This window comes from Salvelinus namaycush, chromosome 2 (genome assembly GCF_016432855.1).
Source record: "Salvelinus namaycush isolate Seneca chromosome 2, SaNama_1.0, whole genome shotgun sequence".
In the NCBI taxonomy this organism is placed as follows: domain Eukaryota; kingdom Metazoa; phylum Chordata; class Actinopteri; order Salmoniformes; family Salmonidae; genus Salvelinus; species Salvelinus namaycush.
In genome coordinates this window covers 12,317,754-12,334,067 of record NC_052308.1, presented here as the reverse complement: position 1 = coordinate 12,334,067, position 16,314 = coordinate 12,317,754, and the positions used below count along the sequence as shown (strand labels likewise).

The window sequence follows — 16,314 nt, the reverse complement described above, 5'->3', positions numbered from 1 at the left end:
TCCTGACATTTAATCCTAGTAAAAGTTCCCTGTTTTAGGTCAGTTAGGATCATCACTTTATTTTAAGAATGTGAAATGTCAGAATAATAGTAGAGAATGATTTGTTTCAGCTTTTATTTCTTTCATCACATTCCCAGTGGGTCAGAAGTTTACATACACTCAATTAGTATTTGGTAGCATTGCCTTTTAATTGTTTAACTTGGGTCAAACATTTCAGGTAGCCTTCCACAAGCTTCCCACAATAAGTTGGGTGAATTTTGGCCCATTCCTCCTGACAGAGCTGGTGTAACTGCGTCAGGTTTGTAGACCTCCTTGCTCGCACACACTTTTTCAGTTCTGCCCACAAGTTTTCTATAGGATTGAGTTCAGGGCTTTATGATGGCCACTCCAATACCTTGACTTTGTTGTCCTTAAGCCATTTTGCCACAACTAAGGAAGTATGCTTGGGGTCATTGTCCATTTGGAAGACCCATTTGCGACCAAGCTTTAACTTCCTAACTGATGTCTTGAGATGTTGCTTCAATATATCCACATACTTTTCCTCCCTCATGATGCTGTCTATTTTGTGAAGTGCACCAGTCCCTCCTGCAGCAAAGCAACCCCACAACATGATGCTGCCACCACCGTGCTTCACGGTTGGGATGATGTTCGACTTGCAAGCCTCCCCCTTTTTCCTCCAAACATAACGATGGACATTATGGCCAAACAGTTCTATTTTTGTTTCATCAGACCAGAGGACATTTCTCCAAAAAGTACGATCTTTGTCCCCATGTGCAGTTGCGAACCGTAGTCAGGCTTTTTTATGGCGGTTTTGGAGCAGTGGCTTCTTCCTTGCAGAGTGGCCTTTCAGGTTGTTGATATAGGACTCGTTTTACTGTGGATATAGATACTTTTGTACCTGTTTCCTCCAGCAACTTCACAAGGTCCTTTGCTGTTGTTCTGGGATTGATTTGCACTTTTCACACAAGTACGTTCATCTCTAGGAGACAGAACGCGTCTCCTTCCTGAGCGGTATGACGGCTGCGTGGTTCCATAGTGTTTATACTTGCGTACTATTGTTTGTACAGATGAACGTGGTACCTTCAGGCGTTTGGAAATTTCTCCCAAGGATGAACCAGACTTTTTTCCCCCTGAGGTCTTGGCTGATTAAAAAAAATAAAAAAATCCCTATGATGTCAAGCAAAGAGGCGCTGTGTTTGAAGGTAGGCCTTGAAATGCATTCAATGGGTACACCTCCAATTGACTCAAATTATGTCAATTAGCCTGTCAGAAGCTTCTAAAGCCATGACATAATTTTCTGGAATTTTCCAAGCTGTTTAAAGGCACTGCCAATTTAGTGTATGTAAACTTCTAACCCACTGGAGTTGTGATACTGTGAAATAATTTGTCTGTAAACAATTGTTGGAAAAATTACTTGTGTCATGCTCAAAGTTGATGTCCTAACCAACTTGCCAAAACTATAGTTTGTTAACAAGAAATTTGTGGAGTGGTTGAATAACGAGTTTTAATGACTCCAACATAAGTGTATAAACTTCCGACTTCAACTGTATGTACATTTGATATTTCAGTTATTTATTTTTAATACATTTTTCAACCATTTCTAAACCTGTTTTTGCTTTGTCATTATGGGGTAGTGTGTGTAGACTGAGGGGAAAAAAATGATTCTTACATTTTAGAATAAGATGAACATATCAAAATGTGGTAAAAGTCAAGGTGTCTGAATACTTTCCGAATGCGCTGTGTACAGGCCCCACTCCACTCCTCAGAGGGGTTGGCATTGAATGCATTGTTGCACAACTGACTAGGTATCCCCCTTTCCTCACCACTCCTGCTCCTTGACGGCTGTGTCTGGAAGGTGGGTGGTTTTACTTGGGTCTTAGAGATTCTCCAGTACTTTTGTATATCTTTTAGTCAGTAGTTGTGAAAGTAGCGCTCACGAGCCAAAAGTGTTCCCTGAAAATGACATACTACATCACATGTGCAGATTTGTGAACATTGAACCACGTTTCTTGTTCTCTCTCACTCTGCTGGGTGTGCATCTTGCCAGCTGTCACTCAGATGGCGAGGGGCTGAAGCTCATTGCTTTGCTTCATCTTGGCCAGGTCGCAGAGTTAAATGACAACTTGTTCTCAACTGGCCTACCTGGTTAAATAAAGGTGAAATATTTTTTATTTTTTTAATTGGCTTAAACTAATTGCTGGGGGCTGTAACCCACGTGAGGGACAATTTAGGGGAAATGGCCCTGTACGGCTTCCAGAAAACAGTTTTCAAACAAGGGATTTCAAATCAAATATAATTTATCACATACGCCGAATACAACCGGTGAAGACCTTACCGTGAAATGCTTACTTACAAGCCCTTAACCAACAAGGCAGTTTTAAGAAAAATACGAGTTAAGAAAATATTTACTAAATAAAGTAAAAAATAGTAACAATAATGAGGCTATATACAGGGGGTACCGAGTCAATGTGCGGGGATACAGGTTAGTTGAGGTAATATGTACATGTAGGTAGGGGGAAAGTGACTTTGCATAGATAATAAACAGCGAGAAGCAGCAGCGCGGGGGAGTCACGCAAATAGTCTGGGTAGCCATTTGATTAGCTGTTCGGCAGTCTTATGGCTTGGGGGTAGAAGCTGTTAAGAAGCCTTTTGGACCTAGACTTGGCGCTCCGGTACCGCTTGCCGTGCAGTAGCAGAGAGAGTCTATGACTAGGGTGGTTGGAGTCTTTGACAATTTTTAGGGCCTTCATCTGACACCGCCTGGTATGTAGGTCCTGGATGGCAGGAAGCTGGGCACCAGTGATGTACTGGGCCATACGTACTACCCTCTGTGTAGCATGAATTAATATTTAGTGGATAATTGAGGGAAGACAGTAATTTTGCTCATAGATTAGGCATGTATGAACTACACAATGGCACACCGAGCCCAAAGCGGGAGGTTTAAAATATACTTAAGTCGCCACAGTCCCAGAGGATGTCTTTTAAGTGCTTCAGTTGTAAGACATTAAGGTCTGCATTACACTCCCTCTCTTCCTCTCGGTCTCCCTCTCTTCTTCTTCCTAGGGGCCGTCGTTTTCCGAACTAATAGTGTGCATCACACCCCTTTGTTACCATCCTGGACCTGTATGTAGGTTATGAATACTCAGCCTACTGTATGTCTACTCTTTAGTGTCCTTACTGACTCATGGTCATGTCCCCTGATGCAGGAGGCAGTATAGACTAAGGCTAGACTAGAGGACAGAAGGGGCAGGCTGATGGATCGATACTGTACTGCTGATTAGTGCTGTCTGTCTGTGTGAGGGAACCCTGCTAGGCCTAGGTGTGAACAACTGCTTCAACAGACTCCTGGCAGAGAGGAGGCAGGCAGCCCCTAACCAGACCACATCTCTCCATCCCACCACTGACACTGGATCAAACCGGACATAGCAGGTGTAAAATAAACACCTGAGCGGCCTTTTGTTCTTTATTTCTTGTCCTGACGAGGAAAAAACAGTTGAGTTTCTCTTCTGCGCTGTTGAACCAATCCAGTAAATGTGGAGGAGTTAAGATGGAGTGTCGTCTTAACATCCAAAAGCAGAAGTCGCGTCACAAGCTTTATCCATTTCCCCTGAAAAGCGGATGCATCTGGTGCAACTACCCTGAAGAGGTTGGGCTGGTTGCTATGGGATGGTGCCCCAGATATTGGGGATTGATATGCCTCTTCATTATTTGACAAGTGTGTGGTGTTTGTTTTGAAATATATTTTAGTATTCTGAGCCTACTGAGGTGCAAAACTACTTTCTCTTTACTGATGTTACAACTAGCTCCATCTTGTGAGCTGTGTACTCATCTCACATCTGCTCAACCTATGTCCAACTCATCTGAGGATTAGTAAGCTTTTTAGTGCAGCTATCTATCAATACTACTCCATAAAATGGAGTGGAGACGCGTGCATTCAGTGAGTCCGCTAAGCCCATGGCTGGCCCAGCTCCTGCTGATTCCAGGGCCCTGCTGCCTGGCTGGCTCTATCCTGGCTGGCTCTATCCTGGCTGTTATTAATCCAGGAGCATCACTCCTCTACAGCCATCATCAATGTTGCTTCAAGCCCCTGATCAGCCAGATAAATCAGCCTCTCTCTGACGGTGAGGACTAGCCAACACCATAATGAGTTAACTTTCAGAATGATCTCCATAATGTATTTTCTTCCTTCCAAGGAGCCTTGTGTAGCAATAACTCATATCAGGCATCATCCCAGAGGGATTCATTTGGGATGCGTGTGTCACTTAATTCAAGTTGAGCTTTGATTTTTGGTGCCCATGTAATTTGAGAAGTAGAAGAAGCCAGGTTGCTGTGGTCTCCAGAGTGTTGTTACCAGGTAGATTAGACCCTGTCTTCCTAGTGGCTTTGGTCAGGTTCAAGACAAAGATCAAGTGACTGAGTGTGTCGAGTCATGGATTTAGCAGATTCATTCCTCAGGGTGTAATTAAAAGTTGATCTTGACAGCAGGAAATGACTTGACACGGGATGATCGTGTAGCATGCTACCAGGATTCCCTTTTCCCTTTGTCACAATGGCACGGCCTCTGTGGCTATGATATGCTCTCTTCTCAAAGACACCAGACCTCTTCCTGTTTTTTTATCCCTAATCTCTCACCCTGATATTCTCTCTCTCTCCCCCCCACAGAACTCAATACGGCACAATCTGTCATTGAACAAGTGTTTTCTCAAAGTGCCTCGCTCCAAAGATGACCCAGGAAAGGTAAGAGGACTGTCAGTTCAAACCCAACAGACAGAGATGACAGTAAATGGAGTGGGAATAAACAGCTGCTGTCCACAGGTTGATGTAGCAGTCTAGACACACACACACACACATATACATAAATATATATACTCTTGCAATCTGCACTAGAAATATGTTAGCTTTGAACGTCTGCCAGTGCTGCCAGTTTAGAAATGCATGGCATGCTCTTAATCTATTATGAACAGTTCACCCCCACAAAATTGCATGGCAAATGTAAATGAGTTATTTTTAAGACCGGCAAATCAGACTAAGTTGAAGATGTGGTAAAAAGTAGTGATGCATCGATATGACATTCTTGGCCGATACCGATATCCGATATTTTCCTAGCCAAAAAAAAACCCAATAACGATGTTTAAAATTTTAGCTGCCTTTTTAAGCCTTTCACTCTCTACTTTCTCTTCTCTCTCTCTCTCTCTCTCTCTCTCTCTCTCTCTCTCTCCTCCTACTCTACTCTCTCTCTCCTCTCTCTGCTCTCTCTCTCTGCTCTCTCTCTCTCTGCTCTCTCTGCTCTCTCTCCGCTCTCTCCTCTCTCTGCTCTCTCTGCTCTCTCTCCGCTCTCTCCTCTCTCTGCTCTCTCTCCGCTCTCTCTCTCTCTCCGCTCTCTCCTCTCTCTCTCTCTCCGCTCTCCTCTCTCTCTCTCTCTCTCCGCTCTCGCTCGCTCTCTCCTATGTCTCCGCTCTCTCTCCGCTCTCTCTCCTCTGTCTCCGCTCTCTCTCCTCTGTCTCCGCTCTCTCTCCTCTGTCTCCGCTCTCTCTCCTCTGTCTCCGCGCTCTCTCCTCTGTCTCCGCGCTCTCTCCTCTGTCTCCGCGCTCTCTCCTCTGTCTCCGCGCTCTCTCCTCTGTCTCCGCTCTCTCTCCTCTGTCTCCGCGCTCTCTCCTCTGTCTCCGCTCTCTCTCCTCTGTCTCTGCGCTCTCTCTCCTCTGTCTCTGCGCTCTCTCTCCTCTGTCTCTGCGCTCTCTCTCCTCTGTCTCTGCGCTCTCTCTCCTCTGTCTCTGCGCTCTCTCTCCTCTGTCTCTGCGCTCTCTCTCCTCTGTCTCCGCGCTCTCTCTCCTCTGTCTCCGCGCTCTCTCTCCTCTGTCTCCGCGCTCTCTCTCCTCTGTCTCCGCGCTCTCTCTCCTCTGTCTCCGCGCTCTCTCTCCTCTGTCTCCGCGCTCTCTCTCCTCTGTCTCCGCGCTCTCTCTCCTCTGTCTCCGCGCTCTCTCTCCTCTGTCTCCTCTCTCTGCTTTCTCTCTCTCTGCTCTCACCTCTCTCTCTGCTCTCACCTCTCTCTCTGCTCTCGCCGCTCTCTCTCTGCTCTCTCCTCTCTGCTCTCTCTGCTCTCTGCTCTCTCCTCTCTACGCTCTCCTCTCTCTACTCTCACCTCTCTCTCTGCTCTCGCCACTCTCTGCTATCGCCCCTCTACTCTCACCTCTCTCTCTCTGCTCTCGCCGCTCTCTGCTATCGCCCCTCTCTCGCTCTCTCCGCTCGCTCTCCGCTCTCTCGCCCCTCTCCGCTCGCTCTCCGCTCTCTCGACCCTCTCCGCTCTCTCGACCCTCTCCGCTCTCTCGACCCTCTCCGCTCTCTCGACCCTCTCCGCTCTCTCGACCCTCTCCGCTCTCTCGACCCTCTCCGCTCTCTCGCCCCTCTCTGCTATCGCCCCTCGCTCTCTCTCTCCGCTCTCTCTCTCCGCTCTCTCGCATTCCGCTGTCCGCTCTCGCCCCTCTCTCGCTCTCTCCGCTCGGTCTCTCTGCTCTCTCCGCTCTCTGGTCTCTCTCCCCTCTCTCTCCCCTCTCTCTCCCCTCTCTCTCTCCCCTCTCTCTCCCCTCTCTCTGCTCTCGCTCCGCTCTCTCCTCTCTTCTCGCTCCTCTCTCTGCTCTCTCTCCGCTCTCTCTGCTCTCTCTATGCTCTCTCTCTGCTCTCACCGCTCTCTCTATGCTCTCTGCTCTTCCCTCTCCGCCCTCTCACTCTCTCCCCCCTCTCGCTCTCTCCTCTCTGCTCTGCTCTCTGCTCTCTGCTCTGCTCTCTGCTCTCTCTCCTCTCTCTGCTCTCTCTCTGCTATCGCCCCTCTCTCTCTCTCCGCCCTCTCTCTCCGCCCTCTCTCTCTGCCCTCTCTCTCCGCTCTCTGCTCTCTCTCTCTGCTCTCGCCCCTCTCTCGCTCTGCTCTCGCCCCTCTCTCGCTCTGCTCTCGCCCCTCTCTCGCTCTGCTCTCGCCCCTCTCTCGCTCTGCTCTCGCCCCTCTCTCGCTCTGCTCTCACCTCTCTCTGCTCTCGGCCCTCTCTCGCTCTCTCCGCTCGCTCTCTCGGCTATCTGTCCGCTCTCTCTCTCCTCTCTCGCTCTCTGCTCTCTCTCGCTCCGCTCTCTCGCTCTCTCTCCTCTCTCTCTCTGCTATCTGTCCGCTCTCTCTCTCACTCTCCGCTCTCTCTCACTCTCCGCTCTCTCTGCTCTCGCCTCTCTCTCTGGTCTGCTCTCGCCTCTCTCTCTGGTCTGCTCTCGCCTCTCTCTCTGGTCTGCTCTCGCCTCTCTCTCTGGTCTGCTCTCGCCTCTCTCTCTGGTCTGCTCTCGCCTCTCTCTCTGGTCTGCTCTCGCCTCTCTCTCTGGTCTGCTCTCGCCTCTCTCTCTGGTCTGCTCTCGCCTCTCTCTCTGGTCTGCTCTCGCCTCTCTCTGGTCTGCTCTCGCCTCTCTCTCTGCTCTCGCCTCTCGCTCTGCTCTCGCCTCTCGCTCTGCTCTCGCCTCTCGCTCTGCTCTCGCCTCTCGCTCTGCTCTCGCCTCTCGCTCTGCTCTGACCTCTCTCTGCTCTCGGCCCTCTCTCGCTCTCTCCGCTATCTGTCCGCTCTCTCTCCTCTCTCACTCTCTGCTCTCTCTCGCTCCGCTCTCTCTCTCCGCTCTCTCTCCGCTCTCTCTCCTCTCTCTCTCTGCTATCTGTCCGCTCTCTCTCACTCTCTGCTCTCTCTGCTCTCTCTGCTCTCTCTGCTCTCTCTGCTCTCTCTGCTCTCTCTGCTCTCTCTGCTCTCTCTGCTCTCTCTCTCTCTCTGCTCTCTCTCTCTCTCTGCTCTCGCCTCTCTCTCTGCTCTCGCCTCTCTCTCTGCTCTCGCCTCTCTCTCTGCTCTCGCCTCTCTCTCTGCTCTCGCCTCTCGCTCTGCTCTCGCCTCTCGCTCTGCTCTCGCCTCTCGCTCTGCTCTCGCCTCTCGCTCTGCTCTCGGCCCTCTCTCGCTCTCTCCGCTATCTGTCCGCTCTCTCTCTGCTCTCTCTCTCTCCGCTCTCTCTCTCCGCTCTCTCGCTCGCTCTCTCTCTGCTCTCTCTCCTCTCTCTCTCTGCTATCTGTCCGCTCTCTCTCACTCTCTGCTCTCTCTGCTCTCTCTCACTCTCTGCTCTCTCTGCTCTCGCCTCTCTGGTCTGCTCTCGCCTCTCTGGTCTGCTCTCGCCTCTCTCTCTGCTCTCGCCTCTCTCTCTGCTCTCGCCTCTCTCTCTGCTCTCGCCTCTCTCTCTGCTCTCGCCTCTCTCTCTGCTCTCGCCTCTCTCTCTGCTCTCGCCTCTCTCTCCGCTCTATCCCCTCTCCGCTCTCTCTCTGTTCGCTCCTCTCTCTCTCTGCTCTCTCTCTCTCTCTCTGCTCTCTCTCTCCGCTCTCTCTCGCTCTCTCCTATCTCTCGCTCTCTCTCGCTCTCTCCTCTATCTCTCGCTCGCTCTCTCCGCTCTCTCTCTCTCTCGCTCTGCTCTCTCTCGCTCTGCGCTCTCTCTCCCCTCTGTCCTCTCTCTCTGCTGTCTCGCTCTCTCTGCTGTCTCGCTCTCTCTGCTGTCTCGCTCTCTCTGCTGTCTCGCTCTCTCTGCTGTCTCTGCTCTCTCGCTCTCCCGCTCTCTCTCTCTCCATACTCACACAGGCTTGAAGTGCTACACCGAGCTATGAACTGTAGAGGATGGGGACTGAATGCTTAATTTCATGTTTTGCTGTAATCCTCTGATGTTGACTCTCCTGGGAGCTGCTCCACTAAATACAAACCATCTATTGCTGTATGGATCGCATTCCAAATGCATGGCCAACATGCTCGCTTCCTTAATGTTTCATTTGGAATTTCTCTCCCCCCGAAGATAACTTCAAAGAAGCGCTAGCCTCTCTTGATATGTTACATCAATATTGTAATGTGGCAGGAATATGAGCACTGCTGGTTGTATGAGATAGGCGAGAGCCATGTCTTTCTCTGAGATGGAGAGAGAGAGATGATGGCAGGCGTGGCATACTCCTTTACCATGGAGGTAAGGGGGTACAGTGTAGTGCCGATGCAACTCCCACTGCAGATAGACCTACATATTCATTTACATGATGTTAACTGGTTAGTTTCAACTCAGTGACTAGGGTCTGTTTTCAATGATGGACGTGTTTGGCTTAGAGGAACTACGTCACTACTTGTAAATAAGAATTGTTTCTTAACTGACTTGCCTAGTTAAAGGTTAAATTAAAAATATATATACTTTACCCACTTGAATAAAATACAAGAGATGGCTAGCAAGAGAGATTACGGAGGTTATTTTTAATGAGTGCATTTCGTCTTACACTCTTGGGAATTGGCCTGTATGGATAGGGCTAAATTAATGTTTCTTACATAAGAAATATGGAACGCATACACACAACCATGGTAGCAATTAAAAGGGAACAGTTTGGGCATAATGGGGAACTTATTAGACTAAAGGTGAGGACAACAATTCACCTGACACTAGTGAATCCAAACATTACACTGTAGAGGTCGACCGATTTATGGTTTTTCAATACCGATACCAATTAATCGCAGATTTTTATTTATATATATATATATATATATATATATATATATATATATATATATATATATATATATATATATATATATATATTTGTAATAATGACAATTACAACAATACTGAATGAACACTTTTATTTTAACTGAATATAATACATCAAGAAAATCTATTTAGTCTCAAATAAATAATGAAACATGTTCAATTTGGTTTAAATAATGCAAAAACACAGTGTTGGAGAAGAAAGTAAAAGTGCAATATGTGCCATGTAAAAAAGCTAACGTTTAAGTTCCTTGCTCAGAACATGAGAACATATGAAAGCTGGTGGTTCCTTTTAACATGAGTCTTCAATATTCTAATCTCGGAAGTTGAAGGCTTGAAGTCATAAACAGCCCTGTGCCTCAAGCATTGTGAAGAGCTGCTGGCAAACGCAATCAAGTGTTGTTTGAATAAATGCTTACAAGCCTACTGCTGCCTACCACCGCTCAGTCAGACTGCTCTATCAAATCATAGACTTAATTATAATATAATAACACACAGAAATACGAGCCTTAGGTCATTAATATGGTAAAATCCATAAACAATCATTTCGAAAACAAAACGTTTATTATTTCAGCGAAATACGGAACCATTCCATATTTTATCTAACGGGTGGCATCCATAAGTCTAAATATTGCTGTTCCATTGCACAACCTTCAATGTTATGTCATAATTGCGTAAAATTCTGGCAAATTAGTTCGCAACAAGCCAGGCAGCCCAAACTGTTGCATATAGCCAGACTCTGGGTGCAATGAACGCAAGAGAAGTGACACAATTTCCCTAGTTTAATATTGCCTGCTAACATGATTTTCTTTGAACTAAATATGCAGGTTTAAAAATATACTACTGTGTATTGATTTTAAGAAAGGCTTTGATGTTTATGGTTAGGTACATTCGTGCAACGATTGTGCTTTATTCGCAAATGCGCTTTTGTTAAATCATCCCGTTTGGCGAAGTTGGCTGTCTTTGTTAGGAAGAAATAGTCTTCACACAGTTCGCAACGAGCCAGGCGGTCCAAACTGCTGCATGTACCCGGACTCTGTTGCACAGAACGCAAGATAAGTGACACAATTTCCCTAGTTAAAATAAATTCATGTTAGCAGGCAATATTAACTAAATATTCAGGTTTAAAAATATATACTTGTGTATTGATTTTAAGAAAGGCATTGATGTTTATGGTTACGTACACATTGGTACAACGACAGTGCTTTTTTCGTGAATGCGCTTGTTAAATCACCCGTTTGGCGACGTAGGCTGTGATTCAATGATAAATTAACAGGCACCGCATCGATTATATGCAACGCAGGACAAGCTAGTTAAACTAGTAATATCATCAACCATGTGTAGTTAACTAGTGATTATGTTAAGATTGATTGTTTTTTATAAGATACGTTCAATGCTAGCTAGCACCTTACCTTGGCTCCTTGCTGCACTCGCATAACAGGTAGTCAGCCTGCCACGCAGTCTCCTCGTGGAGTGCAATGTAATCGGCCATGATCGGTGTCCAAAAATGCCGATTACCGATTGTTATGAAAACTTGAAATCGGCCCTAATTAATCGGCCATTCCGATTAATCGGTCGACCTCTATTACACTGTTGATTTTGTCATTTTCTATTTACTGCACTTTTCACCACATTTGTTAATAACTAAAATGGATACATTCAGTAACATAAGAATATTCTTGGGGAATTTGGGGTAGGTACAACATAAGACATAAAAATGACAAGGGTTTGAGTAAGAAGACATACTGGTGTTTCCAAGTTGTCACAAACCTCACCAAGTGTGCTGAGTTCCTAAGTCATTTTAATGCACTTTCATGACTGAGTTTTCAACTAGAAGGTGTTTTTTTTAAGCCCTCCTAGCTGTGCCGTGGAGGAACTACACAAGCACACTTTTCTTGGAACACAGCCCTGTATCCCCTCCTTTACACAATTACTGTTGTTGTTTACACAATCCAAAAACAGTCCATTATAAATCGCAATCTGGGTCATGTGGGCATAATTTTAAAGCTTGATCTATTGCCAACATGACTAGTTAAATTCTAAAATACGATCTTATTGTTTTGGCTTTCAGTAGGCAATTCAGAGAGACAGATTAGTAATTTTGGTGTGCGTAGAATGGAGTCATGAGTGTGTTCAGATGCAAGGTCTGTTGCAAATTTTCTTAACAATACAACAAACAGGCTAATTCTGTTCAGGACAACCCAGGATATGACGTCATGTCATTTTGTAACTACATCAAACATAGTGATCATAAACGTTGACACTGTATTTTACATGGCGATGTGAAGTGCACATTTGGACTCACTGGTGTGTGGCTTGCTTGTATGACATCAAAGCAGTATTTATTATGATCCTCAACTTCTCGTCTTTCAAAAGTCCTCGGGAATTTACAGAATTTCCCTCACTGAGACAAGAAAACATTATCAAAAGTTGCCCAATTAGGGGGTCAAATTCAGAACTGTAACAATTTCAGTACCTAACTGTGATTTTGTCAAATGAAAATGGTCAAAAAAATAAATAAATGTCTTCTGAGAAAATAGCAATTTATCAACAAGAATTTAGCTTAGACTGTCTGGGAGTGGGGAAGGGAAAACTTAAAATTGGCTGTTATTGGCAGAGAGGTTTGGAACTCTTTATTGGTCTATTAACTAATTTACTGCATGTTAATGTAACCATAGAAGGCCAAAACGCCATCTCACCAAAACAGGCTGAAATTGCAGGCAGTCTTTTCAAACAGCTCTTACACTAGAAGGGCATCATTTTATTTTTTCTCCGAAAGTATTATTCCAACCTCAAGGTATAGATAGAGTGTATGTATGTGTGTAAATATCTATGTGTGTGTGTATGCGCACGCACAAACATATATATATATATATATATATATATATATATTTAAATATTTATTAGTACCAGTCAAAAGTTTGGACACCTACTCATTCAAGGGTTTTTCTTTATTTTTTTATTATTATCTACATTGTAGAATAATAGTGAAGACATAAAACTATGAAATGACACACAAGGAATCATGTAGTAACCAAAAATGTGTTAAACGCATGAAGATATATTTGAGATTCTTCAAAGTAGCCACCCTTTCCCTTGATGACAGCTTTGCACACTCTTGGCAATCTCGCAATCAGCTTCATTAGGTAGTCACCTGGAATGCCTTTCCAACGGTCTTGAAGAAGTTCCCACATATGCTGAGCACTTGTTGGCTGCTTTTCCTTCACTCTGCGGTCCAACTCATCCCAAACCATCTCAATTGGGTTGAGGTTGGGTGATTGTGGAGGCCAAGTCATCTGACGCAGCACTCCATCACTCTCCTTCTTGGTCAGATAGCCCTTACACAGCCGGGAGGTGTGTTGGGTCATTGTCCTGTTGAAAAACAAATGATAGTCCCACTAAGCGCAAACCAGATGGGATGGCGTATTGCTGCAGAATTCTGTGGTAGCCATGCTGGTTAGGTGTGCCTTGAATTCTAAATAAATCACTGACAGTGTCACCAGCAAAGCACCATCACACCACCACCATGCTTTTTTTTAACCTTTATTTAACTTGGGCTAGGTGGGGCGCTAGTGACCCACCTCGACAACATCCGGTGAAATTGCAGAGCGCGAAATTCTAAATACAAAAATCGAAATATTAAACATTCATGAACATACAAGTGTCCTACATCATTTAAAAGCTTAATTTCTTGTTAATCCAACCGCGTTGACAGATTTCAAAAAGGCTACGGCGAAAGCATACCATGCGACTATCTGAGGACAGTGCCCTGCATACAAAAGCATTAAAATCATTTTCCAAACCAGCAGAGGCGTCAGAAATGGCGATAAAATAAATCACTTACCTTTGAAGTTCTTCCTCTGTTTGCAATCCCAAGGGTCCCAGCTACACAACAAATGGTTGTTTTGTTTAGTAAAGTCCTAATTTATATCCCAAAAAAGTCAGTTTAGTTGGCACGTTTGATTCACTAATCCACCCGTTCCACTCGTTCAACATGCATACAAAGAATCCCAAAAGTTACCAAAACTTCGTCCAAAAAAGTAAAACAACGTTGCTAATCAACCATGAGGTACCCTAATATGTAAATAAATGATCAAATTTAAGACGGAATGTTCAATACCGGAGATAAAAAACGAAGTGCGCTCCCTCATCCACGTGCGCCACGAGACTACAGTCCAAAATGAGAACCACCTTGAAAAACTACAATTACTCACTAATTTTTCAAAAAAGACAAGCCTGAAACCCTTTCTAAAGACTTGACATCTAGTGGAAGCTATAGGAACTGCAATCTGGGAGGAATTCCTTTGAATATCCCAAAGACAAGCAATTGAATGGGTGGTGACCTAAAAAAAAAAAAAATCAGGATGGATTCTCCTCGGGTTTTCGCCTGCCGTATCATTTGTTATATTCACACAGATTATTTTAACAGTTTTAGAAACGTCAGTGTTTTCTATCCAATGCTAATTATATGCATATCCTAGCTTCTGGGCCTGAGTAACAGGCAGTTTACTTTGGGCACATCAGTCATCCGAACTTCCGAATACTGCCCCCTAGCCTTAAGAAGTTAAACTTCTTATGGCTGCATCCCGCTACCGGGATCGATATGACAACAGCCAGTGATAGTGCAGGGCGCCAAATTCAAACAACAGAAATCTCATAATTAAAATTCCTCAAACATACATTTTATATCATTTTAAAGGTAATCTTGTTGTTAATCCCACAAGTGTCTGATTTCAAATATGCTTTTCAGCGAAAGCACTACAAACGATTGTTAGGTCACCACCAAACCACAATAAGCACAGCCATTTTTCCAGCGAAAGATGGCAGTCACAAAAAGCAGAAATAGAGATAAAATTAATCACTAACCTTTGATTATCTTCATCAGATGACACTCATAGGACTTCATGTTACACAATACATGCATGTTTTGTTTGATAAAGTTCATATTTATAACAAAAAATCTGAGTTTACATTGGCGTGTTACATTCACTAGTTCCAAAAACATCGAGTGATTTTGCATAGCCACATCGTTTCAACAGAAATACTCATCATAAATGTAGATGATAATACAAGTTATACACATGGAATTATAGATATACCTCTCCTTAATGCAACCGCTGTCAGATTTCAAAAAAACTTTACGGAAAAAGCAAATCATCAGAACAATAGCCAAATTAGCCGCCATGTTGGGGTCAACAGAAACCAGAAAATACATGATAAATGTTTCCTTACTTTTGATGAACTTCATCAGAATGCAGTCCTAGGAATCCCAGGTCCACAATAAATGCTTGATTTGTTCGATAATATCCGTTATTTATGTCCAATTAGCTACTTTGGTTAGCGCGTTTGGTAAACAATTCCAAAGTCACAAAGCGCGTCCACTATAACGTGACGAAATGTCCAAAAGTTCCGTAACAGTCAGTAGAAACATGTCAAACGATGTACTGAATCAATCTTTAGAATGTTGTTAACATACATCTTGAATAATGTTCCAACCGGAGAATTAGATTGACTTCAGAAGAGCGGTGGAACGGAGGTCCTCCTCATGTGAACGCGCATGTGAAAGCATGGTCAGCTCGTGGCAGACCTGACTAATTCCTGTCTCCTTCGGCCCCCCTTCACATTAGAATCATCAGACAAAGTTCTATTGACTGTTGACATCTAGTGGAAGCCGTAGGAAGTGAAAACTCATCAACATCTCACTGTAATTTCAATGAGAGCTTGGTTGAAAATCTGCCACCTCAGAAAAAATTCAAACAGGAAGTGGAACTTCTCAGGTTTTTGCCTGCCATATGAGTTTTGTTATACTCACAGACATAATTCAAACAGTTTTAGAAACTTCAGTGTTTTCTGTCCAATACGAATAATAATATGCATATATTAGCAACTGGGACTGAGGAGCAGGCAGTTTACTATGGGCACCTCTGTGCACCTTTCATCCAAGCTACTCAATACTGCCCCTGCAGCCATAAGAAGTTAACCAGGTAGCCCAATTGAGATCAAGTTCTCAATTACAACTGCGACCTGGCCAAGATAAAGCAAAGCAGTGCGACACAAACACAGTTACACATGGAATAAACAAACATACAGTCAATAACACAATAGAAAAGTCTATATACAGTGTTTGCAAATGAAGTAAGATTAGGGAGTTAAGGCAATAAATAGGCCGTGGTGGCGGAAATAATTACAATTTCGCAATTAAACACTGGAGTGATAGATGAGCAGAAGATGAATGTGCAAGTAGAGATACTGGGGTGAAGGAGCAAAAAAAAAAAACATGGGGATGAGGTAGTTGGGTGGGCTATTTACAGATGGCCTATGTACAGGTGCAATGATCTGTAAGCTGATACTTAAAGTTAGAGTGGGAGATATAAGGCTTCAGGGATTTTTGCAATTTCTTCCAGCCATTGGCAGCAGAGAATTGGAAGGAAAGGCGGCCAAAGCAGGAGTTGGCTTTGGGGGTGATCAGTGAAATATACCTGCTGGAGCGCGTGCTACGGGATGCTGCTATGGTGACCAGTGAGCTGAGATAAGGCGGGGCTTTACCTAGCAAAGACTTATAGATGACCTGGAGCCAGTGGGTTTGGCGACGAATATGAAGCGAGGGCCAGCCAACGAGAGCATACAGGTCGCAGGGGTGGGTAGTATATGGGGCTTTGGTGACAAAACGGATGGCACTGTGATAGACTGCATCCAATTTGCTGAGTAGAGTGTTGGAGGCTATTTTGTAAATGACATCGCTGAAGT

The 16,314-nt window shown here is 44.7% G+C and overlaps 1 protein-coding gene across 1 annotated transcript in view; it reads left to right on the top strand.

Annotated features, from left to right (window-relative positions):
• The window catches only part of LOC120059130 (forkhead box protein J3-like), a 135,110-nt gene that overhangs the window by 93,480 nt on the left and 25,316 nt on the right, over positions 1 to 16,314 (top strand). Inside the window, exon 3 of the mRNA XM_039007963.1 lies at positions 4,663 to 4,737. Coding sequence (XP_038863891.1) covers positions 4,663 to 4,737 — 75 coding nt within the window. The remainder of the gene's footprint in view (positions 1 to 4,662; positions 4,738 to 16,314) is intronic.